Source organism: Theobroma umbraticum, unplaced genomic scaffold (assembly GCF_002168275.2).
Source record: "Theobroma umbraticum cultivar Fairchild unplaced genomic scaffold, ASM216827v3 scaffold_56.0, whole genome shotgun sequence".
NCBI classification, from domain to species: Eukaryota; Viridiplantae; Streptophyta; class Magnoliopsida; order Malvales; family Malvaceae; genus Theobroma; species Theobroma umbraticum.
The window spans coordinates 6,318,530-6,343,460 of NW_018397256.1; the positions used below are offsets into that span (position 1 = coordinate 6,318,530).

At 34.8% G+C, this 24,931-nt stretch overlaps 4 protein-coding genes across 4 annotated transcripts; 1 reads left to right on the forward strand and 3 right to left on the reverse strand.

Annotated features, from left to right (window-relative positions):
• The first annotated feature begins 2,263 nt into the window (after nucleotides 1-2,263).
• On the forward strand, nucleotides 2,264-6,671 carry SHS1 (Mitochondrial substrate carrier family protein). Its single transcript, XM_021421124.2, has 3 exons — nucleotides 2,264-3,283; nucleotides 5,683-5,844; nucleotides 5,926-6,671. Exons 1-3 carry the CDS (start codon nucleotides 2,735-2,737, stop codon nucleotides 6,397-6,399), a joined length of 1,185 nt encoding a protein of 394 aa, XP_021276799.1. The 5' UTR covers nucleotides 2,264-2,734; the 3' UTR covers nucleotides 6,400-6,671.
• A 1,796-nt stretch (nucleotides 6,672-8,467) lies between these two features.
• On the reverse strand, nucleotides 8,468-10,830 carry LOC110411087 (uncharacterized protein At2g34160-like). Its single transcript, XM_021421103.2, has 5 exons — nucleotides 10,564-10,830; nucleotides 10,156-10,204; nucleotides 9,619-9,681; nucleotides 9,461-9,525; nucleotides 8,468-8,730 (listed from the first exon to the last, which is right to left on the reverse strand). The coding sequence occupies exons 1-5, from the start codon at nucleotides 10,687-10,689 to the stop codon at nucleotides 8,641-8,643; spliced, it is 393 nt and encodes a 130-aa protein (XP_021276778.1). The 5' UTR covers nucleotides 10,690-10,830; the 3' UTR covers nucleotides 8,468-8,640.
• A 555-nt stretch (nucleotides 10,831-11,385) lies between these two features.
• Nucleotides 11,386-18,734, reverse strand: CESA1 (cellulose synthase 1). Its single transcript, XM_021421102.2, has 14 exons — nucleotides 18,467-18,734; nucleotides 17,707-17,902; nucleotides 17,423-17,604; nucleotides 16,759-16,879; nucleotides 16,478-16,664; nucleotides 15,911-16,177; nucleotides 15,444-15,789; nucleotides 14,655-14,792; nucleotides 14,426-14,551; nucleotides 13,902-14,114; nucleotides 13,540-13,804; nucleotides 12,998-13,194; nucleotides 12,559-12,909; nucleotides 11,386-12,416 (listed from the first exon to the last, which is right to left on the reverse strand). The coding sequence occupies exons 1-14, from the start codon at nucleotides 18,545-18,547 to the stop codon at nucleotides 11,829-11,831; spliced, it is 3,258 nt and encodes a 1,085-aa protein (XP_021276777.1). The 5' UTR covers nucleotides 18,548-18,734; the 3' UTR covers nucleotides 11,386-11,828.
• A 3,198-nt stretch (nucleotides 18,735-21,932) lies between these two features.
• HY5 (Basic-leucine zipper (bZIP) transcription factor family protein) lies at nucleotides 21,933-24,101 on the reverse strand. The gene is made up of 4 exons (XM_021420892.2): nucleotides 23,864-24,101; nucleotides 23,353-23,536; nucleotides 23,088-23,244; nucleotides 21,933-22,203 (listed from the first exon to the last, which is right to left on the reverse strand). The coding sequence occupies exons 1-4, from the start codon at nucleotides 23,958-23,960 to the stop codon at nucleotides 22,129-22,131; spliced, it is 513 nt and encodes a 170-aa protein (XP_021276567.1). The 5' UTR covers nucleotides 23,961-24,101; the 3' UTR covers nucleotides 21,933-22,128.
• Nucleotides 24,102-24,931: the final 830 nt, after the last annotated feature.

Genomic DNA, 24,931 nt, shown 5'->3' on the forward strand with positions numbered 1-24,931 from the left:
TTTATATTAATATCTTTAAATATAACCTAATGAACATGTTGCATTACAACCTTCTTAACTCATTAAAACAATTTATAACTTGAGAAAATATGAATGATTTTGTTAAAATATATTGATTAGAGAGTTCAATTAGTTTTTGGTCAAACTGATGCTAAGATTTTTAAATCCTAGTACCATTGGTTCTGAAATATTTATCATCTTTGAATAAATAATATAGTTGTTATTTGAATGTAGTTCTAATATATGAGACGAGTTTCAAAACACGAAAATAGATATATTTTTAATTGCTTTATTGATAAAGCTCGATGGGTTGGGTTTAGCTTTGAAAAGCTCAGGTCCATTTGAAGGCCCAAACTCACCCATGGACAATGACACCTCTTCTTTCATCTCTATGAAGTATTTTGTATTTGGGTTGGGCCTTATTTGTACCATGTCCCAAACAAAAGTGCAATTCAGTAACAAACAAAGAAACTTGGGAGAGAACAACAACCTTTCTTCACGGAATAACGAGAGTTATAGTAATTATTGAATGTAATAGTGAAGAGTTGTGGACGAGGCCTTGTTTTCTGCCAACTTTATATTCATTTTTTTTGTAAGTTTATATTATTAAATGTAATGCTTTTGTCATATATCTAAAACAATTTATTGAATTATAATTATTTATAATTTTTAAAATTTGAGTGAAGAGTTTCAAAAACTTAACATTGATTAAACATTTTGAGTTTTTCTTTATTTTTCTGGAAATAAAAATTTGAGAAAGTTAAATGCCATTTAGGGGACTTAGTTCAAATGGCTCATATGTGACCATTTTGAAGTAAAGGAGTTAAAGAATGGTGCTTAATGAAATTTTACATCAATTAAGCTTGGGTGTTTTAAATAAATATGACAAAAAATATCTTCACTTATTATTAATTTATTTTTAATTATATATTCATTTAAAATTTAATAATAATATGAAAATAAAAAAAATAATTCATATCATTAACACAAAAATATAACAAAAGTCTATTTACATTTGAAGATTGCATTACAGGACAGCATCCAACCACTTCCCAGCCACAGCAGCAGGTGTCCGCACGTGTTTTTGCTGTTTCAAATTTGCAGGGACACGACAAAGTTGACCGAACCGTGGCAGGAAAGAAACCTCAGAGAAAATGCCTAACTTTCAACAAAGTGTTGATGCTTGATACTAATGTAGTCCTGAAATAGTATCATCTTTCCTTTTCTGTCCCTTCTTTCTCCCTCACTTTTTTGACTTATTAGAATCCAAGCCTCAATCTCGGGAAGATAGATGTTCCAGTGTCCATTAATTATTTATTAGGGGGGATTGATTTCGTTATTCAAGCGCTCTGTCTACAAAAACAAATCCCCTTTCCAGTTTTATACATCCCTATATATTGTTGATGAGATGCGAAAACTTGGTGAGGGAATGTATAGGTAAAAGTCAACTAAAATCTAATATATATATATATATATATATAACATAATATTTTAAAAGGTTTTTGAATTATTTTAAAAATTTTTAAATAAATTTCTTTTATATTTAATCAAATAACAGTTGACTAAATGATATTAATTATAATGATATTTATTATTTTATACTCACGTGATGTTAAATAAAAATTAAAAATATTATATAATTATATCATTATTTATTATAATATATTAATATATTTTATGATATAAAAATTGACCAGAGATATTCAACCGTTAATTATAAAAATTTATTTGATCAAAAATAAAAATACAATAACTTAGATTTTGCGTAATAAAAGAATAAAAATTTATTTAAATTTGTTTAATAATTTAAAATTTTTTTGTCTGGTAGGTTAAAATATAATACATGAGCGGAGAAATTGAAGTACTGGGCCAACTGCTAAAGTTGGAAAATGGGCTTTCCTCTGTTGGGCTTACGTTTAATAAAAACGCCCAGAGATAAATGACAAACAAAGCCAGCATCTGCAGAAGATCCTTCCTGCTTGGCTTGTGGAATTGAGTGGTTTTGAGTGCTGACTGGAAAGTAAATTTGTCTATATTTTCGAAAGTGGATAATCAATTCAGGGGCGGCCTTGGCCTTGTGGGTCGTATAAAATTTTATAATTCCAATGCAAAAATCAATGCAAAAATATTAAAAACTTACGTGCATCGATAGTCCAAGTTCCCAAAAAAAACCAATATTCAAAGAACATTGAAATTACTTAAATCTCCAAAGCAGCAGAAGAGCAGAGAGGAGGCCACCTTCACGTTCACTCCCATTGTTGGAAGCACAATAAACACCTAACACCTTCCTTCCAAACTCCTAACCCACCAAACCAAGGTAACCCTACTATATATATAACACCTTTGGACACCCACACGGTCCTGAGTCCAGAGTCATTGTCTTTTAGGAGAGAAGGAGGAAAAAAAATAAGCCAGAGAGAATCAGATTCATTCACCTACCCTCCTCTCTTCTCTCTTCCTTTTTTCTTTTCGTTTTCTTTCATTATAAGGCTTTGTTTCTTGTTTTCATCGCCTCATCTCTTTGGATTTTTCAAAAAATCTTGATTTTCTCTTGTACCTATACCTCAAAAGTAGATTTTTTAGGCACCCATTTGTTCGAAATCGAATCTTAGTGTAGAAAACACTCTCAATTCTCTTGAAACGATGACAAAAACGGATTTTGATATTCAATAAACCCTAGGGAAAAAACCGTTTGTTTTTTCGTTTTTTAATTTTTTTAAAAGTTTTCAAAATCATGGGCAAGAGAGGAATTCAATTGTTTGATGATAAAAAAGATGGCTTTTTCTCTATATCTGATTTGGGGTCTGAATGGAGTCTCGAACGGAATCACTTATATCCAGGTGGCTTATTTGCAAGCGTTGGTCAAATGGGAATGGGATTTGGCGTTTCACCAAACTCCCCAAATCCCCGTGACAATGGTGGAATCAAAGCTCCATTTTCCGATTTGTTTGTGAAATATTTACCATCACAAGAGGAAATTCGGGTTGTTGGAGTACCGGAAGGTGAAGTAGCTTTGAAGAAGAAGAAGAAAGTTGGCTTAAAACTGAAAATTAAGGTTTCTAATCCTTCATTAAGAAGGTTAATAAGCGGTGCCATAGCGGGGGCGGTTTCAAGGACCTGCGTTGCGCCATTGGAGACAATAAGGACGCATTTGATGGTTGGGACTAGTGGGAATTCTACAACTGAGGTGTTCCATAATATAATGCAGACTGATGGATGGAAAGGGTTGTTTAGGGGCAATCTGGTTAATGTGATTCGAGTTGCACCTAGCAAGGCGATAGAGGTATTTAATCCATGAATTCTTATTGCGTTTTTATGAATTTAATTCTGTTTGTTTATGGTTTTGTGATACTAGATACTATTAAGTATGTTGGTTGATCAATTTCTTGCTTTTGAGCTTTGTGGTGTTCTTTTGGCTTTAGTGTTTTTTGGTTCATATATATACTCATCACTAGGTTTTTTTGAATGCGAATGAGTCAAATTAGTATTGTTTGTTCTCTATTATGTAATGCACTTGTATACTTAACATGCACATTTTTAGCTTCTGTTTTCCTGATGTCAGCCTTTTCGCTTGTTTTTTATTGTGTCAAACTGCATATCTTGTTTTTTCTAGTGGTTGTGAACTGACGTATTGCAGTTGCAAATTTATACTTCATTGTTGTATTGGCGTTTCTTTATAATTTCATTTTAACAATGAGGCTCTCTGTTCAAGAAAAGTTATAGATTGCCACCTTTATTACATCAGAGTGGTAGTTTTCTAAGTGGATAGTGAAACAGAGCTCCATTTGCCTTGTCTAAGAAATTTGATAAAGAACATCAGCCATTGATCCTTTAGGGAAGCACTTTGTGTTGACACAACCTTGAAACAGTAAATATAGTGGGTGGAAAATTGTGGCACCCTGAGAGCAAAGCATCAGGGAATGTCTTTTTTTTTTTTTTTCCATTTTCAAATGGTGTACTATGATTGGTTTCTAAATTTTAAGCCTTTATATGTCATCTTCTTCTACTGCTAATTTCTAACTGATTCTTATCTTTCTCAAGAATAAACTCGTTAACAAATGGAACAGGTGGACAAAGCAATTATTGTTGTCATTTTTAATGATGATATCCTATTTGGCCCTTGTCGTTTAAGAAAATGTCTAATGTAGTATTTATACTAAAACACTGTTCAATGCGGTACCTAAACCCTTATTCCATGTAACGATCTACTCCAACCCATAACATCATTAATGAAACTTGATGACGATGCAGGCAACCAATCAAAATCTAACACATGACCAAAAATGCCATCTTAGCCATTAGGGTCATCTCAATTTGCTTATGTGGATGTCACATGCAAACACGTGGTTCCCTCGTGTCATAAAATTGTTGCTCCCTCCCACCCTTTTGCTTATGTGGCTGTACAAGGTTATTCGACTACCACTAGGAGATTTGATTAGGTTTTCCCAGCCCCACTAGACTCACTCGATTTGATCTTGCAAGAAAAGCTTGGAGATTTGACTATCACCAGAATTGGAGTCTGAGTGCCTTCTGCAAGAGATCAAGAAAAAAAAGGAAAGCTTTAAAGAAAAGCAAATCAAGTGAGTGTAGTAGGGTTGGGAAAAACCATTTGAATCTCTTGGTGGCAATCGAATTAACTCGTAAACCCAATTGAATCTCCTAGCCTTTCTTGTTTGCAGTGACCACCTTTTTTCTACATTTCATTTTCATTTTTCTTTCTTTTGGGGGATTTTCTGTGGAAGAAGGAAGAGATCTACGAAAATTAGGGCTTTTCAGGATCAGCTCTTGGTTTTGATGTTTTTTAAACCCTAAAACCAGCCAATAAATTTCCCCCGAAGAGAGGGACAAGTAATTATACGACATGTGACTGTCATGTGTGTGCCATGTGGTACACATGTCATCATGCAGTAAAATTGAGATGACCCCAGTAGGTGATGTGCCATTCATTTGGCTGTGTTTCATATATGGTGGATGGTCATGTCGATAGGTTTTGTTAGTGGCGCTATGGGTTGGAGTAGATTGTTTCACGAAATAAAAGTTTGGTTACCACGTTAAAAATTTTTTTAGTACAAGTATCGCATAAGACATTTTCTTAACCACAATGGCCAAATTGACCATTACCCCTTTTTACATATCACTTGTTGGTGAAAATTGCTGTGATTAGTTCTATGCTTCTTACTATTTTATCATCATTGGTTATGCTTTTGTAATTTAATTCCTAAACCCAATTATCTGGTTGGAGCTTGTTGCATGAATTCATAAATAGGTTTGAAGCAAGCTTTTCTCAGAGCTCATGCTTGCATTCTTCTTTTTATCATTAGCCAGAGGGGTGTTTGGTTGTTGGCTTGTTGGTAGTTTCATACTTGCTATGTATCAAATGAATGCAATATCTTGTCTGCTTCACTAATAAAAGCAATTAAATATTGCACTATATCCAGTCTTTGCTCCTTTTTATGTGTTATCTCAGTACCATTTAAAAAGAAAATAACAGAAGGCCTTTGTCAGTACACAAGAATTGAGCCATTGTGAATGAATTTTTTCTTGTTTTAAGTCAATTGGCCAACAAGATGGTAACGGAGAAACTTTGCTACATCTTTCGAGATATTAGGATCCTATGTTGTAATCATCTTTCCTAACATGTTCAAATACTAATTCCCCATGCCTGAACTTCATTATCTGCAGCTGTTTGCTTTTGATACCGTGAATAAGCAGTTGTCTCCCAAACCTGGGGAAGAACCAAAGGTTCCCATTCCTGCCTCATTAATTGCAGGGGCTTGTGCTGGAGTCAGCTCAACTTTGTGCACCTATCCTCTTGAGCTAGTTAAGACTCGATTAACCATTGAGGTAAAGGCAATCTATATTTTGAAATTCACTGAGTAAAAATGGTATTTTTCCACTAACATCCAAGATTTGCTAATTTTTCAGAAAAATATGTATGATGGTATAGTTGATGCTTTCTTAAAAATACTGCAAAAGGAGGGCCCTGCTGAACTTTATAGAGGCCTTGCTCCTAGTCTCATTGGAGTAATTCCATATGCTGCCGCTAATTATTTTGCATACGATACTTTACGGAAAGTGTACAGGAAAGTTTTCAAGGAGGAGAAAATCGGCAATATTGAAACCCTTTTAATTGGATCTCTAGCTGGGGCTATTTCAAGTAGTGCAACTTTCCCACTTGAGGTGGCTCGCAAGCACATGCAGGTTGGAGCTCTCAATGGAAGACAGGTCTACAAGCATGTGCTGCATGCACTCTCAAGCATTCTTGAACAAGAAGGGATTCATGGTCTATATAAAGGTTTGGGTCCTAGTTGCATGAAGTTGGTACCTGCTGCTGGGATTTCCTTCATGTGCTATGAAGCATGCAAAAGGATACTTGTAGAGAAAGATGAGGAAGCATAGGATATCTCGTCCAAGGGATTAAACTCATCTTTTGGATCAGAGGAATGAGCTGGCTTACATTTTAGGTTGACCTTTTTTTTTCATATACTTTCTCCAGCTGAATTTTGTTTTTTTTTTTTTTTGGTTGAGGGCTCGGTTCAGGCAGCGGCTTTTTCAAGTTTAGAGATGATATCGAAAGTAACTTAACTGGCATACAGTTTTCATTGGCCTTGAAAATGAGACAGATAAAGTTATATTTGAAGAATGAGAGACTTTTTGGGTGCTGTTTAGAACTTGTTTAAGTGGGTTACTCTTGATCCTTTTTTTTTTCTTTTTCTGCCATACATGTTTTCCAGTATGTACAGAAATTGTTACTCTTCAACATTTTACTGTTTAATTCACTGCATTACTTGCCTCGAAGCGAGACAGCAATGGAAATATAGGAGCATCTTGGACGTGCTAGCTATAATCACCACGACCTTTTTCACCTTTCGTAAAAACACTTTCATCAATGTTCATGCTACCATGACTTCCTCACCGATGGTGGATGTGAAGGATATTATTATCATTATTATTATTATTATTATTCGGTTTAAGGTCTCATTGGCTTCAAAATGTCATCATCTGCATGGCCAGCAGAAATGGACAACTGACCGCCAATACCCAGCCCCACGTGGTTGCCCTTCGCCTCTTTTGCAGTTGCAGCAACGTTTCTCACAAAAATTTAAGGGAACAGAACAACATTAACATTGACTGTGTGCTTGTGTGCGTGTGGAGGGAGATCGTCACCCCTAAAGGGTATAATACCTAAAAAAAGTTTTAAATTATTTTAAAAAATTTATATATTTTTTATATTTTTATATTAATTTAAATAATTTTCTGTAAGAGTTGAGTAAATATTTTGTCACGTGAACATTTAATATGATATAATGATATGATTGTGTATATTTTTACTTGTCAGCACTACATCAACTTTATGTGTATATAAAATGATAAATAATATTTTGATCTTAAATTATTTAATTCAATATAAAAAAAATAAAATTTTGATTAAATGTAATAAAAAAATAAAAATTTATTTAAATTTTGAATAGTTCATAATTTTTTTTGAATATTATGTCAAAGAAACAAAATTCAGGAGAAGGAAAAACTGGTGTGAAAAATATGAAATTTCCATCATTATCTTGTACTAATAGTTTTTTAAGTTAATTAGAAATAAATAAGATTATGAAAGAATTAAGATAACAAGAATTGAAAACAAAAAAAAAAAGTTAACATATGAAAAGCTAACATATTAGGACTTTTTTGGCTAAATGTTTAAATTGGGAATAAATGTTTAGGCACTTTTTTAATTAAAAGTTAAACGTTTTAATTGTAACAATTAAGTGTCAAATGTTTTCGATTTCTTACAATTAAGGGTTAAGTTGACAAGTAAATGAAACGTGTATCACATGTGATAAAAAATTTTGTTGAAAATATAATTATTATATGTTATATTAAAATTTTAATTATTATTATATGTTATATTGAAAAATATAATCATTATATGTTATTTAATTATTACACGTCACATCGAAGATTTAGTTATTATATATCATGTTGAAGATTTAATTGTTACACTATGTTGAACATTTAGTTATTATACATCATGATAAAAAAAACTTTATGATAAAACTACTCTTCCATATTTTATCCTTTCGAGTCAACAGAAAATGTTTAACTATTGATTGTTACAATTAAAACATTTAACTCTAAATTGATAAAAACTCAAAAAATTTAACCTCAAATTAAACATTTAATCAATTTCTTTTACCAGAACGTTTTAAGGAAATAGCTTCCTAAAAAACGCCAATTTGCCTTTAGGGAAAAAAATTGTGGTTACTATAATTCAAAATAAAACTTATGTAGCTTCCCCATAGTATTTGACGACCCGATACTCCATTGCTAAGATATAGAGATATATCATATTATTTGGAGGGAGAAAATGTTTCCAAACATGGATAAAAGATAGGAACAAGAAGACAACGTCTGTAAATTATCTAAACATAAGGCAAATGTTTTTCAAATGTTCAACTAAGTAAGCAGGGGATTAGCAACAAATTTTGAATTTTGAATAACAAAGAGGCCATAGTATTTTACAAAAATTCCTAAAAATATCATCACAGCTAGTAAGCTTCACTCCATACACCAATCAAGAAAAGAACTGTTAAAGATGCTCACAATCAAGTAACACAAGCTATAATTAAGGGATCATCTCCATCTTTAGCCCTGCTCCTCATTATCTAAGACTTCCTCCGCAGCAGCTGCCATTAACTCATCAAACTTCTCTGACTTCCCCAGCAGTATTTCAATCTACAAAATTATAAACTCCATGCTGTCAGCCTCTCAATCTTGAGTTAAGTTTAACCATTTCAAGAAAAAAATTAATACGAGCTACGTGATTAAAAATGGACCAAACAGGTACATTAAGACTTTAACTATACCAACATAGTAACTCACCTGCCTTTCATACTCGTACAATAATATACCCCTATCAGAACTATTCCTCTACACTAAACTAAGCAGGTTAAACAGTGACAGCACCTTTGACATATGGGTAGTGGTATAGGTGTGAACAACTGAACATACTTGAAAATCAACAGAAATTATTCCAACTAATAGGGCCTAAAACTTTTAATCCGATCAAACAGCTAAATATAATGAAATCGATTATCAATTACAAGTGAATATTTCAATCCCAGTTCCCAAGGAGGCCATGACTAAGGGACAGAACACCCGCCAACTCCTACGGATAACAATATCACACCATTGAGTGGGTTTGACTGGGCATATACGAAATAGTAATAATAATAATTTTCTGTTTTTATCTTATTTTTCTATCCCACCAATTAACAGAAGTAATGTCTCATCACCTCACAACAACCAAATCCCAAGTTCATAATCTCCCTATATTTAATTGGTCTTACAGACTCACATACAAAAGCGTAGAGCTTCTGTTTATGAAAGCATTGAGGTCAGTCTAATATGCCACATGATGAATGTAACTTAAAATTAAACACTAAATATTGTATCGGCAACTTACTTTTGCTTTTTGAACAGGTCGTCCTCCTGATTCCTCTCTCATGTCAACAGTAGAAGTCATGATTTCTGGTTATGATGCATATATAACATTATAGTAAGTTTGAGTTCTCAAGACGAGATGAAAGCTAAAATAAATCTCGTTAAGGGTTAGAATCTCACTCTTCTCAACAGCCAGCCCATTGTTCTTCAATATCTCAGCAATGGTAACAACTGTAGCAATAGCTGTAGACAGAATTTAAATGCAAGTTGTAAAGAAAGGCAAGGAAAAAAAATAATTAAACAATATGTATTCCAACATTCCAAACACATCCATAATTTACATAACACAAACAATGTACACATACCATGTCTGCATGTCAAGGTAACATTTTATTTCAACCTCAGGGTTAGAAAAGAAAATGGTCTTTTTGTTCTTCAGGTTAACATTGCAATCATAAAGCTAAAGAGAGTAAAAGAATGCATGGCACCCATGATGTGTTAGTCACTGAGAGTTGAACCTATCAACGTATATGACAGATTTCGCCCTCCTAAATAGATAACTTCTAATAAGAAATCCAAAAAACACCCGAATTCCATAATTCATAGGGACAAGAGCATCTAAATAGTCGCTACTTTCAGTAAACCCCTCCAAAAAAATTACTAAAGCAAGCATATTTGAAATAGAATGAAAGTGCACAAGGAGAAAAGAAAGCATACCCATTCCAAGAGCAGATAGTTCCACCTCATTGTGTTGCTGCATGTACCTCTGCCAAAATGGAGCAAAAAATTGCTTAAATAACTAAGCAGAATCTGTTTTTTTTTTTTAATTTTATTCTTTTTATTCTATTTAAGAAAACACACACACAAACATGGGAATTTCGCATTAAGAAGATAAACATCCAGCAATGAAACAGAATGGCAAAAAATTATCCTAGTACAGTTAAAAAATTGATGAAAACCCAAATTCATAAAATAAAAGTTAGCGTACAGTAATAACATACTTAAAAATAATAGTGCTAGAACTTTCCTAGCGGGGAAACAAATCAGCAAGAGAAAGAGAGAGATTTGAGAAAAACCCAGAAAAAGAAAAAAAAAAAAGGAAAGGAAAGGAAACGGAGAGTGGACCTTGGCGAGATTAACGTAGAAGAAGAGGGGCTTTTTGGTATTGGAGACTTGGATACGGTTCTTCTTGTTGGAAGCTGATGAATCCGTGATGTTCAAGTTGTTCACTCCCTCGGTTATCCCCTCCATTCTTCTTCTTCGAAGAGAAAAAAAAAACCCTAATTATTTATCAATCTGCTCACCAAGCAAATGGAGGAGGAGGAGGAGGAGTAGGTCTAGGAGGCTTTCACTTTAAGGCTCAAAAACCCTTGAATTCAGCCCTCCTCACCAGTCTCCCAACTCTTCTTTATTGGGGGTTTTTGCCTGCTTTCGAGTTTTGCACTTATACGGCGTCGTTTCATTTGTTTTGGATTCCGTTTTATGGGCCTGGACTGACTAAGACTCTTTCCAAGGAAAATGAAAATACAAAATAACAGAAAAATAACTGTCAAATTATGGGGCCCATTGGATAAGAAAATACACATATAATTAAAATTTCATAACTGTATAATTGGAATAATGGGAATGTAATTACACATTCATGGGTTGAGGACTCTTTAAAGGCAATGGGCATAAGTGAATCCCATTCAAACCGCATGTGTAAAATTACTTGGTGGGCTACATTCAATTCCAGGAAAGACCATGCAGAATAACCTAATTAAGCTGCTCAAGTGAAAACTGTGTATGCAATTAGCTAGGCAATTTCTCTCTTTTCCAAAGTATGCAATGGCCAAATTTAGCATCCAACTTATTTTTTTCTTTTTGCAATTATTTTAACTAAATAATAAATTTGGCATCAAGCTTAAGAGCATCCAATTTAAGATTTAGAACATCATGACATTTCAATGGAATCCAAACTTACATCAGGATATTTTTATTACCATATGAGGATGATCTAATAAAAATTTCCAACATGACACTGAAGTACAAAAGAACAACAACATAAGTCCCTTTCATAGCACTGGATGATAAATATCTCTACATGCCCTGCGCAAAAAGGAAAGTATAAAAATTATAGGACTACACAACATCAAGGTCAAACTTGGGTCCGCACCACGAAAACATCTTTAGACCATCAGCAACGCCTTGCAGAAGAATGAAAGTGAACAGATGATATAGAGTTCTTGGTCTTATGTCCATCTGTCATAATATATAAATCCATTGAGACATACAGTCATAACTTATATCATGCATATGGCTGTAACATCTTAATTTCCTTTGTTATATACACGATAGCCAACTTGAAGGAGAGACAGATTTTACCACAACAAAATAATCCCAAAATAAAACTAACAGTTGATGCCACATTGACCATTAGCAGCAGATTTTGCAGCATCAGAGGTGAAGGGGTCGATCCGCACCCACAGCAAGGAGAAGATTGAAGCTAGAAGAATAGACCACACGATGACAATTGTAGGGGTACGATTTTGACGACCCAACAAACCCTTCAAGAACGGATACAAATGGGCAATAACCCATATGGCAAAGAATAGCTTGCCAAAAAGTGGACCCCAGGATTGGTAGCCACTGTTTATCGCATAAGATACACCAGCCACAATACCCACCAGGTTCACAATTAGTACCGTGGTTGGAGGGATGAGAAGGGATGTCCATTTGAAAACATAAAGCTCTGCAAATTCTCCATCATCATCAGATGCCTTTGAAGTGACAGTAAAGTTGGTGTCAATTCCAGCAAGCACTTTCAGAAGACCCTGGAACACAGCAAAGAGATGAGCTGATGTCCCACCGATGACCCAGAATTGTTCATTTCTCCACCAATCTTCAATACTGACACCACTCCACCTAAGCTCAAGTATTCCAGTGGCGAAAATGGAGACGAAAAGGAGAATGAACCACATGCTAGCAAAGTTGCTTATCTGCATAAAAATTGTAGGCAAAACGTAAGTCCCGGTGGCTTCTACTATATTGGGAGGAAAAAATTTTTAGAGGATTGCAGGGTTAGGGATGTAAGAGAAAAGCCCATTCTAAGCAAAAAGTGAAGCTATAATAATCACTTACCTCAGGAATGATAAATTTTCCTGTCAGAAGGCAAAAGGCCGGAAGCATACAGTAAGCAAGCAAAGGAATTGAGGTAAGGGGGTAAACAATGGTGTTAATGTATGCCAATCTCTCCAGAAGCTTCAACCTTCCATTGTAACCATACCATATGGGGCAATGCCTGCTCAGCAAAATCTCAATAGAACCCAAGGCCCATCGAAGAACCTGGTTCAAACGGTCAGAAAGATTGATAGGAGCAGACCCCTTAAATGCTGGACGAGGAGGCATGCAATAAATTGATATCCACCCACGAGCATGCATCTTAAACCCAGTCAAAATATCTTCTGTAACAGAACCATAAATCCATCCAATCTGGTGGCAGGAAAAATGAGACTAAGTTAATGCACATAAAAAGAGATGCTGGCTTAGATTCTATTAAAGCCCATGGTACTTCACTGACCTCTTTGCCCCATTCGGTCTTGTCCTCATATCCACAACTAATAACATGGATTGCTTCTTTTAAAAGAGTTGCAGGATTGGTTGATGGTGGAATGCCTCCTTGTTCCATGAAGGTAGCTGCAATAAATACCGGGGACTGACCAAATCGCTTCTCTAAGCTCTTCTGAGACATGAGAAGAGACCTTTCATCATCATATCCTGCAGAACACAATAAATGAAGTCAACACCACACAGAGCTTGGGCATTCTAACACTACTGGTCATTCATTTCGTCTTCATCCTCAACTTATCAAAATGGAACATCCAGTATTAAACATAATTTTTAAACTACAGACTTTTCAAGTGATCTTGGTTCTTGAACAATGTTGATGCAGGAGAAACACTAAATAATGTATATTTGTAGCAGCCATGCAGAAATGGGAAGTCCTCACATTATTTCATGAATAAACCAAATTGATAGGCCCTAATGCTGGTGCAGAGCAAATCAAAATCAATTGGAAATAATAATCAGAAAATAATAGAGTAGATTTTGATGAAAGCCTACCTTCAACACCATCCTCAATGTCTTCCATATTGAAAATAGGGATGGTGGACTCTGTTCTCTTAGCTGCCCTTTTCTTGTCAATGTATTTCTTATTTCCACTCTTTCCCTTCTTTCTTGAACCACAACAACTCTTAACAATAATATTTGGTTCCAAATCAGCTTCTGTCAAAACTGGATCATACCCATATAGAGCTTGCCTGTTGAAACAACAGCCAGTTCCCACATAGACTGGACCTTGGATGCCATCCAACCCTTTCAAGTTAATCTGCAAAATTCAAGTGCAAAATGAACTACCATTCTCCATGAACTAATTAGTACTTGGAAATAAATTCTATCCCAAGGACAAATTAAGTGAGCCATACATCAAAGAACACAATATTCCTATTGGCATATCGATCATGGAAATCAATGCCATCAAAACGTTGTGGGAACTGCACATAGCATGTCTTCTTTCCAAGGACGGGATCCATCAAGAAGCACATTGCTTCTTTAAGAGCTTTACTGTTGTTGAAGTAGTGATCACAATCGACATTCAACAAAAATGCCCCATTGGTAAGGACAGCTGAAACTCGAATCTGCAAATCAAAAGATAACTAGATTAGTTCTAGCCCTACCAAGTTGCATGTGCCAAAGATCTTAAATGATATTCCTGATGTAAAACTAACCCAGACGTCTATGCGACACATACCTCAGTAAGGAATATCCAGCAAAGGGACTATGGCAGGTTTAAAGGTATGCATCTAACCATAAATATTATGCTTTAAAACACTTTGGTTAAATAATGCATTCATAATATACAGAGAGCCCCCCAAAAGAAAAAGGAGGACATCTGAGACAGCTTAAGAGAGAACATGGTGAAACTGAAAAAGGGCTAAAAATGGCATACCAAAGCATTCATAGCTCCAGCTTTCTTGTGGTGTTGGAAGCCTGGTCGCTTCTCACGAGAAACATAGATAAGACGAGGTAGCTCATTTCCATCAGTGTCAAGCCCTCCACTGTGGCCTAAAAACACCTGTCATTTCACAAAAAATACATTAGAAAATGAAAAGATCCATGACAATAAAGAAAATCAAAGAGCCAATTTATATAAACACGACTGGGTAGCAGGATAAAACCTGTATCATTCCTGGATGATCTCTAGGATTATTTCCAGGCCATGGTGTACCATCCTGCATTGTCCAACCTTCTTCGGGCATTTTCTGAGCTTTGGCAACAAGGGCATTGATCCGCACCTTGAATTCTTCATATTCTCTCTGTTGAAAGAAAATTTCACCTTTTCAATGTTAAAAAATGTGGCAGACAATTCTTTTTTCCAGTTTAATAGGAAGCAGCAAGTATAAGAGAAATCGCTTATTGATCACATATTCTAAAAATTTGCCTTGTACTTGGGTTGGCACTCTCTTGATGCGATCTGGGGACTTGTTTCCTCATTTATTTATTTTCTGAAAAGACTGACTGCATGGACTGTTTGGCACAAGGCTTACCAAGAAATCCCCACAAAAATTGCATTTACTTAAGAAATCATCCACATATCCCTTATGTCCTAATAACTATTTTAATAGATCCATGCAACTATACTTCACAAGGCACATGATACTTTACTGATTAAATTTTTGTTTTGTATGTCATCCCCAATTCAAATAGTCTTATATTTTACCACCATTCCATTCATCTCAAGGTATAAACTGCACTTGCATCATGTTGAAAGAAATCTAATACTAGGTTAACACCCAAATTTAACCTAAACACGTCAATAGCCAGACCAAAAACATAAAACTAAAATTGTAAAATCTATAAGTGTCAGAAAACTTATGCGACAATTAAAGAACTTCACAAGAAAACATTTAATATATACCCAACAAAATAACACACACCTAAGCATAATTATGTATCTTTACACTGACCTTCATTGCACGGCGCTCCTTCACAAAAGAAGGCTGTATCTTATCCTTTAGGTAATCAATCTTTTGAGCAAAATAAAACTCAGGAGCTCTAGGCTCAATGTTGTGCTTCTTGCAGAAAGGCACCCACTTCCTCGCAAACTCTGCAGTTTCAGAGAGGGCTTCAAAAGTCAACATAGCTGAGCCATCATCTGAAACATAGCAAGCTACTTTGTCCACAGGGTAATCGACTGCAAGGATTGACAAGACAGTGTTCGCTGTGATAAGCGGAGGCTCTTTGAGTGGATCCACTGTACTGACAAAAACATCTACAGGGGCTAGCTGTGATGGTTCCCCGTCCCGATCATATCTAGAAAATAAAGCCAACCACTATTATTAGTATGATAATAGGCAACACTACCAACAACACAGGCACAGAGAAATTTCAGCCACATAACCAACAATCCATCAGTAAAAGTAATAGAACTGACCTCAAAGCTAGCCTGTCAAGGTAGGTCTCACGATTGATGGGAAACCATTTTGGAAACTGATCCAGAAGCCAAGATAAAGCAAACCAAATCTCACAGATAACAGATGTTAGCCACAATGGATATGCATCTTTCACTGGATGAGTTGCACGATATTGTAAGAAAAAGCCCAAAATGATAAGCCGGAGAATGATCACAACGCGATAAGGGGTCAAGTGGGACGAAGAAATAGGCACCACACGACTCAAAGGTTGACGAGCATCATCGGCCCTGCGGTACAAGAATTATGAAACTTCAAAGAAATGCAAAGATTAAATGCATAGATGAGAGCAACTTAGTGAAAATCATATCATTTCTTTCTACAAAATCAGAAGGAAAGCACATAATTTTCATCTGGAAATAGAAATATAATAAAGCCATAATACTCAGAACTCAAATTTTATCCAAAAAAAAATGAGGAAAAAAATCATCAAGTTGATATATATTTATAAGGTCATAAACGATATACAAAAGCACTTGAGGGAACAGAGTAAACTAATTTTAGCCTTATTCCAAACAAGATAAACTCACATTTGCAATTCCTCCCCATTTGAACCAGTTCCTTCTATATCTCCCTTCCCTTCAGGGTATCTACTGCTCATCTGCATCACATTTTTCTCCTGTTTGAGTTTCCAACTTTCAACCCTCTCCTTCCAATCAACATTCCCAAGGCCATAAGAATTCAAGTCCTTCGTTGGGTCCACAATTCTCACAGGGACTATAAGAACAGATGGCATTATCAATTGACAGATCATAAACCCGTTCAAAAGAATGAGGTAAAAGCTTGTAAACAAACTCAAGATCTTAATTACCTGGCTGCCTTGGGTCAATATAAGGAGATGAACTAACATTCTTTTCAGAAGGACCCAAAGGACCTGATGTTGTTCGCACAGATTGATTGTCTGGTGTAGCACATGGAATTTCTCCCGAAACCTGAAAATGTTAGCCTATCAGTATGCATAAATGATCAAATGCTACAACATTACTAAATGACATCAAAACCAGTGAGGAATCCTAATCTCAATGTAAATCACCAGAGCATATATTAACAAAACCAGTCACTTTTACAAATATAAAAGCCATATCTTAAGATTAAATCAAACTAGGCTATACATAAAAGTTCAATGGCTAATGAACAAAAGAACTAGCAAGCTTGCAATGCATATAACCGCTGCATAGACGTTGAAAGTTTTTTTTAAGGAACATTAGTGAGGAGATAAGAAACCCCACAAAACCAAGCGAGCATGAAATGACTTTGTCAATTAAAATTCAATTAAGATAAACCACAATGGATGACTTGATTTCACATGGCTTGTAATACTTTTCCAACTTGGATACTGTAACTCAGTCATTGAAACAGCAGTGCGTAACACCCAATAATAGAGGAGAGTGTATTAAAGAAGAAAAACAACAGCTTCTGTGCAAGCTTCATGAAAACTTCATGACATCAATAACTGAACCACATAAAATGCCTACCGAATGGCCATTGGTGAGAAGGGGGATTGGTTGTTGAGATTCATGTCTAGAGGATGAAGAAAGATCTACATCTTCACCCTGCCACTGCCGTCTTGCCTTACTGTGTCCTTGAGCATAGTCAAACTCATTCTCCAAATCATCAACATCATCCTCATCATCATCTCCCTCAACTCGGGGGCTCCCTGAAACATACAGACATTACTTATTACAAACATGATATAAGAAGTTACAAGCCATATTATGAAAAAGAATTCAAAACAAAACAATCTAACAAAAACAAAAACCTTTATGCCTTTTATATCTGGTCTTGCACTGGGGGCAACACTGAGTACCATCTTTCCGTTCATACTCATAACAAGGCCGGCAAACTGGGAAGGCACACTCATTGCAAGCAACAAAGACATCACCTGCAGCTGTGAGGCCAACACTGTCGCCACAGATCTGACATGTCTGTCCATTCAAATTCTTCAGCGGTTTGGGCTGCATTATCAATAGACAATGATCGCCATTAGAATTCCCACCATTTGAACACTTCAACCAAACCAAGCCATTAGGTTAAAGGGAATATCATGGAGACACGTATATGGTCCAATAAAACCAGAGCCACGGCAAATCATCGAATTCTAATAAGACAATTTGTAAAACTTAGAACTTCACCACACGACAAATAAATGAATCGAGGCTAAAAAATATAGGTAAAATTTCAAGATCCAATTTTGATCACTACCCACTTCTTTACTTCCTCAGTTAACCAAAACAAATACCAAACTTTAAACCGTAAATGAACTTTCACCCAACAAACATTTAGATCTAAACCAACAATAAAATCACTTTCAACGCTAACGAAATCATCGAAGTTAAGCTATCAAAATTATGCAACGACTACGCAAATTCCATATCTACAAAACGGTCTAAGCTTTTAAGCTGAAAAGTCACTTTCCATGATAACAAACTCAGATCTAAACACCACAATGCAAAGCAAATAAAAGAATGAAACTAGAAGGCTGGGCTGAAACTAAAAATGGGCAAGCTGAAAACACAAACCCCACTATCAGAATCGTGGCGAATCCGAACCAACTCGTTCCTCCGGTGGGAGCCGGCCACCATACCGGCACTTGCTTCCATGTTTTTCACAGATCGAGAGGGAAAGAGAGGTTTTAGAAGGAAATGTAAGTGTGGGATGGGCTAAGACAAAAGCTGTGAAAATCGTCGCCCATTCAACACGCCATCTCTATCATCTCTCCACTCATTCCAGCTATGGCTTTGTATATTACTCTCTCGATCTTGGGCTCAATGGCTTTGTCTTTTTATCGATACTTTTTTCTGTTTATTTTAATGTCATTATTCTTTTTCGTGATGTAGGGATCTTCACCGGGTGAACCAGTTGCTACTGCCTACTACCTAAGTGGACTCGGCTTGCTCATTTCACAACCTATACGGCTCACAGCTTATGGCCTCCTTCTTCTTCTCGGATATATCTCATCTTTTTTAAAAACTCTTTTTATTACTTGTAAAATTGTTAAAATATTTTTCTCTTATTATTCTTACTTTCTTGGACTATTATTCTATATATGCATAGCCAATGCAATTTTTAAATTTCACAAACAGTATTAAAATAGTGGCACATATCTTTTTATTTGTCATATTAATTTTTTTAAAATATATTATGATAATTTTTTAATAATTTTGAAGCTTAAAAACTCTATCGATAGTATGTTCAATAATAATCATTTTTCTCTTCTATTTATTAATCATTCTAAACTTTCAAAGAAAAAAAATATATGTATTGGCACGATATGATCTCGTTGGGTAGTTGTGACATATGATAATAAATGAAAATATGTAAATAAAAAAATAATTATTATCTTCATCAATGGAAATTAAGTTGAGAGTGGATGGGCTTTTCAAATGGAGATTGAAATAGGAGTTGAAGAAAGGTTTTAGAAGGAAGAGAAAAGAATTAAATCATGATTATCGCTGTAAATATACACCTTAATAATATAAATAGATTTAGAATTTTATTTGAATAGTTGGAGATTTGAATTCAAATTTTTGAGCTGAAATGTATGCTCTTATCATTGATCTAAATACTCTGAAATAATAAATTTACAATTTCAATATCTAATAAAATATATTTTTTATTGCAATATTTTGAACAATAAAAGAATGAAGGAACTCAAGCATTCAGTTTATTAGTTGGTGCATGATCTTCTTGTGTGTTCAAATCTTCTTTCTCTTAATTATAAAAAAGAAAAAAATATAAAACATGAAAAAATGAAATAATATGTGCTATAAAAGTATACTTGATTGAATAAAATAATACAATTGAAATTGCTTGATGGTATAGTTGATAAATCTTGTATAAAATTTTAAATAGAAACATATCAATCAATCACAAATGGCTATTAATCAAATAAATTTGTAGTTAATGTTAATTACTTAATATATTAAATCTTAAATTTTATTTTAAACTTTTTATTTTTTTGAAAGAAACATAATTATTTTCTTCTTTAATTACAAATAAAACATGCATATATACACACACATAGAAATGATAGGATTTTATTTTTAAAAAAAATATTTTTTTGAAAGTAAATTTTATTGATTAATGAAACCTGGAGTATAAACTCTCATTATATCATTCAGGAATAGGCAGGATATTTTTTTTTGTGAAGAGTCATACAATATAATACGAGAATTTAACTCAAATTCTAGATTAATCATAAAATCAGCAATTTTGTTCCCTTCCCTTTATATATGACTTATACTAACCTCCCAATGTCTACTTAACAAGCCTTTAATTGCTCTAATTAAATGATTATTTTTTTTTATAATTTTTAAAAAATAAGAGAAAGAAATAAAGAATAATGTGCTAATAAATGATACACTTGATTAAATACAACAAAAATTAAGTGAAATAATCCTCAAAAGAGATAAGTTGAATGCTAATAAATCTAAAATACTTAGTTACTGCAAAGCATATTTATCTTTTAAGTAAAAGATTAATTATGTGAGTAGCTTTTCAAAAACAAAAGATTAATTATGTGAGCACCGTATAAACATCCGTACCTAGCAGTTTAGCTTTTAGCCACGACTCGTAAGCCACGTACTATTGATGTCCATCAAAAACTAAACGAACTTAAAATGTACTACCATAAGCTCAATGATATGTCAGACTACCATTGGGTCTTGTAAGAATAACAGTCGAACTCCGGTTTGACCGTTTGCTTAACGAGCCAATACCAATAATACACGTATCCACCTGCTAGTTAACCAGTTTCTTTCATGAAAAGGACAACAACGAGACATTCTAAAACGTCTTCCTTTGCTGGTAACAGCCTGTTCTAAAAAAGTAACCGGTTATAGCCGGTACTTCCCATCTGCCGCTCCAGCGGGTGTCGGTGGATGCAATTTCTCTATGTTGGATTTAATTTTTTTATTCTTGTTTTTCTGTGCTTGCAACTAATTACGATTTTACAACTTTACCCTCTGCTCATTATGAACTCGACACACGAGTCGATCTGCGTGTAGTTCCTTCTAAAAGAAAACAGCAATGCTGGCTGCTGGTGCTGGGCAAATCATGCTCTCAAACTTTCCCTCTTTTTTTTTTTGGGTTTTACTCAAATAGAAATTAAAATTTTGAAGATATTTTTTAAATTCAGATAATTATAAATTATTATTTAATATTTCTGCACTCTTTTTTTTTTTTTGCCTTGATTGAATATTACTAATTGATATTACTTCATTTGGTATGCGAGTTTAATCAAATAGGATATTGTTTTTCTTTTGTTCTCAGTTGATACGACACACGCTTTTAGCTTCAGAATAGGAAATTGAAAATAATATCAAAGGCAGATTTATTGGTTAGGGTGAGGACAATAATTAGCAGTTAGCAAAGAGCAGAAGGTATGGTGCAAAATTAGAGGTTTATTATTTAAGAAAGAACATAGGTAGTTATGGCCTTATGGGTGTCCCCATTCTTATTTTAGAAAATAAATAATTAAATTTTACATTGAATTATTTTTGTTTTCAATCAGGGCACGAAATGCAGCTGGGTTGAAATTCCTTTGATCTTTTATGGCTTTAAAATTACAAGAGAAAATAGTAAAGAGAATGAATTAATCAAATGAGATAAAGCAGCACCTATCCTATTGACAAGGTGTGAAGATTGAAGATAATCTTGAAATGGGAGACCCAAGAAGAGTGGATTTAAGATTATGATTTTATCTTAGGAGTTGGTTGAAAATGCCAACTTTGCAGTGTTACCTTTGACAGGATTTTCAATACAATTTTAAGAATCTTAGCAACTCATCTGCTGTTGTTGCCGACAGGGCGACGCCCTACCTAATTCCATCATCTTTTTCCACAACCGATACTACCATTAAATACTAGCAGCATGAACCCATTGACCAAATTTTGGACAGATGAATGGATTCGTTTTAGCCGTTGGAAGCCTTAAAATAAATCCATTAGGCGAACTCTTCATTGCCATCATTGTGAGACGATAACATTTTAGTTTTCTCTAAATTTAAAACATTCGTTAGATGGTAAAAGTGTCGGTGGTCGCCCCAATCATAATCTAGGATTTCAGATTTGCCAAAGTTCTATAGTCATGCTGCTTCATTGCATCGGTAATACAAGTCTCTTTACATAAGTTCTTTTTTTTTTTGTTTCAATTCCCATCAATTGTATACTCAAGTCATTCCTCAAAGCGCTCCATCTGCTGCTGCATTTGAACTGCCATTGCCTCCTCTCCTGCTCGCTGTCGTGTTCTTCACTATCTGCAAGTTACAATGAAGGTAAGGTGATCATTCTTCTTACTTACCACGTTATTTAATGTGCATCAGATATTTATCACATCCGCAAAAACCTAACTCATTGCTAACACATGCAACAAAACCAACAATGGCCTAAAACTTGGGCTCAAGTCATACACTGAATCCAGTTGATTAAAACTGAGCCGTAACCACAGCGTTCTCCTTAATCAACTAGGCCCAGTATAGTCATGTCCTAACCATCCTTCATTTCTCTCTTCCGGGCCATATGCAGAAATGCTATTCCTTGGCCAAATATTGAGTGAAACCAACGGGGAAAAAAAAAAGAGGGAATGCTTCAGCCACCAGTAAACTTCCGAAGCACATCCACAAGGAAAGACTAGCTAGGGTTTCACTTCTACATATTCTCAAGCCCCATCATTGTATATGATCAGACAAAAAATCCGTCATCTAGTAGTGGCCAGGTGGGCTAACCCCACATGCCCCATTAATGATAAGCTCGTGATCTTTCAGTTCTTTATTTTTTGGGGGTGGAAAAGAAACAGAGGACAAGAAATTAGATCTGAATAACATGCAAATTGAGAAATTATGACGTAATAAAGCCATTTCATGATGGTTATATATGCACATTTGTATATGCATTAACACCGATATACGTTTTAATATTCTATCCTTGATATTGATATTTTGAGAATCTTGATAGTATAAGAAGAAACATGGATGTATTGTCACGGAATCGCCCCGTGACAGTATGACCCAATTGGTTCCATCCAAGGGACAATTATGAGGTGATGGTAATGAACGGTGATGATGATGATGTTATGTTATGTAATGTAATGTAATGTTATGGATGGTGATGGGGATGGGGATTTGACAAAATAATAATTTACTTGTCTAAGCATATGATTCTCATTCTGCAATGTGGACAGCCTCTCTTCAAGCTCAGTGTTTCTCTTCTCCAAGTCTTTAACTCTGGTCTCCAGCTCATTCAAATATGCCTTTTTCCTCTCCCTTGCTTGTTGTGCCGAAACTCTGTTCCTCAACAACCTTGCCAGCACCCACCAAAAACACACAGAATCACCAATATGCCACCGTCCCCAAAAAAGGGGGCAAAACAGTAATATCGGGATGAACCCACTTCCGTCCAAATCTTACCTCTTTAGGCGCTTGTTTTCTTTGTCCGCTGGGCTCCTCCCTCTCTTTCTCTGGCCACCCTCCCCCAGCGGCTGAACCCGGTCCGGACCGGCCACAGAACCCGCTTCTCGACCGGCAGCTGGAACTGCAGACGCTTCCCCACCTATCTCAGGCACTCTCCGAATCTCTTCATCGCTTTCCATACCTTACAAAAACGTTCTGATTTTTAACTAAAAAGGATAAAAGAAACGTTTCTTCTTTCCTTAAAAGGAAAGCAATGTAACATGTGAAAATGCTGTTGATCTCAATGGATTTTCTCGAGAAGAGTGATTCTCGAGAAAAGAAACAAAACCCAGTTGAGAAAGCTAAAAACTTCATAAAATCCACATAGAAAAACCATCTTATTCTACAAAATCAAGATGTAGGAAGGAAGGAAAAACAATCAAGGAACAAAGATAAGCCATTTTTGGTCGAAATTTTAAAGCTTTAATGTAACAATAGCTGGAAAAACAGAGAGAATAAAAAAGGTTACCTTCTTTGACTTCAACTTGAAGAGCAGAGCTCGAAGATCTTTCACTACTTGAAGGCAAAGAACTAGCTGCAATTGAACTCGTTGGTTGTTCTTGCATTTCTTTCTGATATAAAAATTAATTGAAACAAAAAGATGGAGAACAGAAATAGTACTGTAGTATAATATACGATAATAAACAAATTGAGAGAGATTTTCTCTGTTTTTTTTTTATTTTTGGAGTGGAGAAAAAGAGCGGGATATTAATGTTACAGTGAGTAAATTAGAAAGAGAGTGTTGCAAAAGAATATCAACCGTCAGATTTGAATTGAATCGAAGGGATATGAGTGAGGGAGCGTGGACGTATAGGAGCCATGAGAAGGTTCGTATATCAAAGGTTAATGAGAAGTGAGCGTGGACGGGTTTGACCCGTTGGATTATGATTATATCGGACGGATGGGTTGAGTTGAGAGCAAGGATACGCAACGAGTATGATATGTTTGGGACCACAGTATGTGCTTGATGAGACTGCCCGTGTTTCTCCGATCTCCACTTTTTGCCGAAAAGTTTTTCGTTTTTATTTTTCTTTAATAGAAAATATCTGTGTATTTGGGTTGTTCACGTGCGACACACGTGTTTATTATTTAGGAGTAAATTTTAAAAGCGAAAAATAATATTTTTTTTAGTTCAATGAATTCGATATTTTGGAACTTAAATTGAAGTATAAATTTATATTACTTTTACCAATTAATTTAAGACTTTGAAGTTCAAGTAATTAATGCGCCGGTACAAATATAATATATAGAATTATTTTTGTATTAAATATAGTAGTTGATAAGTAATGTGATCATTTTTAATATTTTATTAAATGGAAATATAACTTTCAAAAGTGAAGTTAACAAGTGTTTGAATTTCCATAGTTATTGTCAAAATCCTGATTATAAAAAAGTAATTATTTTGGTGTTAGTACTAAATATTAATAAACCAAATTAACTGATCATACTTATTTATATACTTTTAATTATTTGGATTAGCCGTAAAACAAAATTTGGTTTATGTATTAAAGTATTTTAGCTAAGAATCGGTTAACAA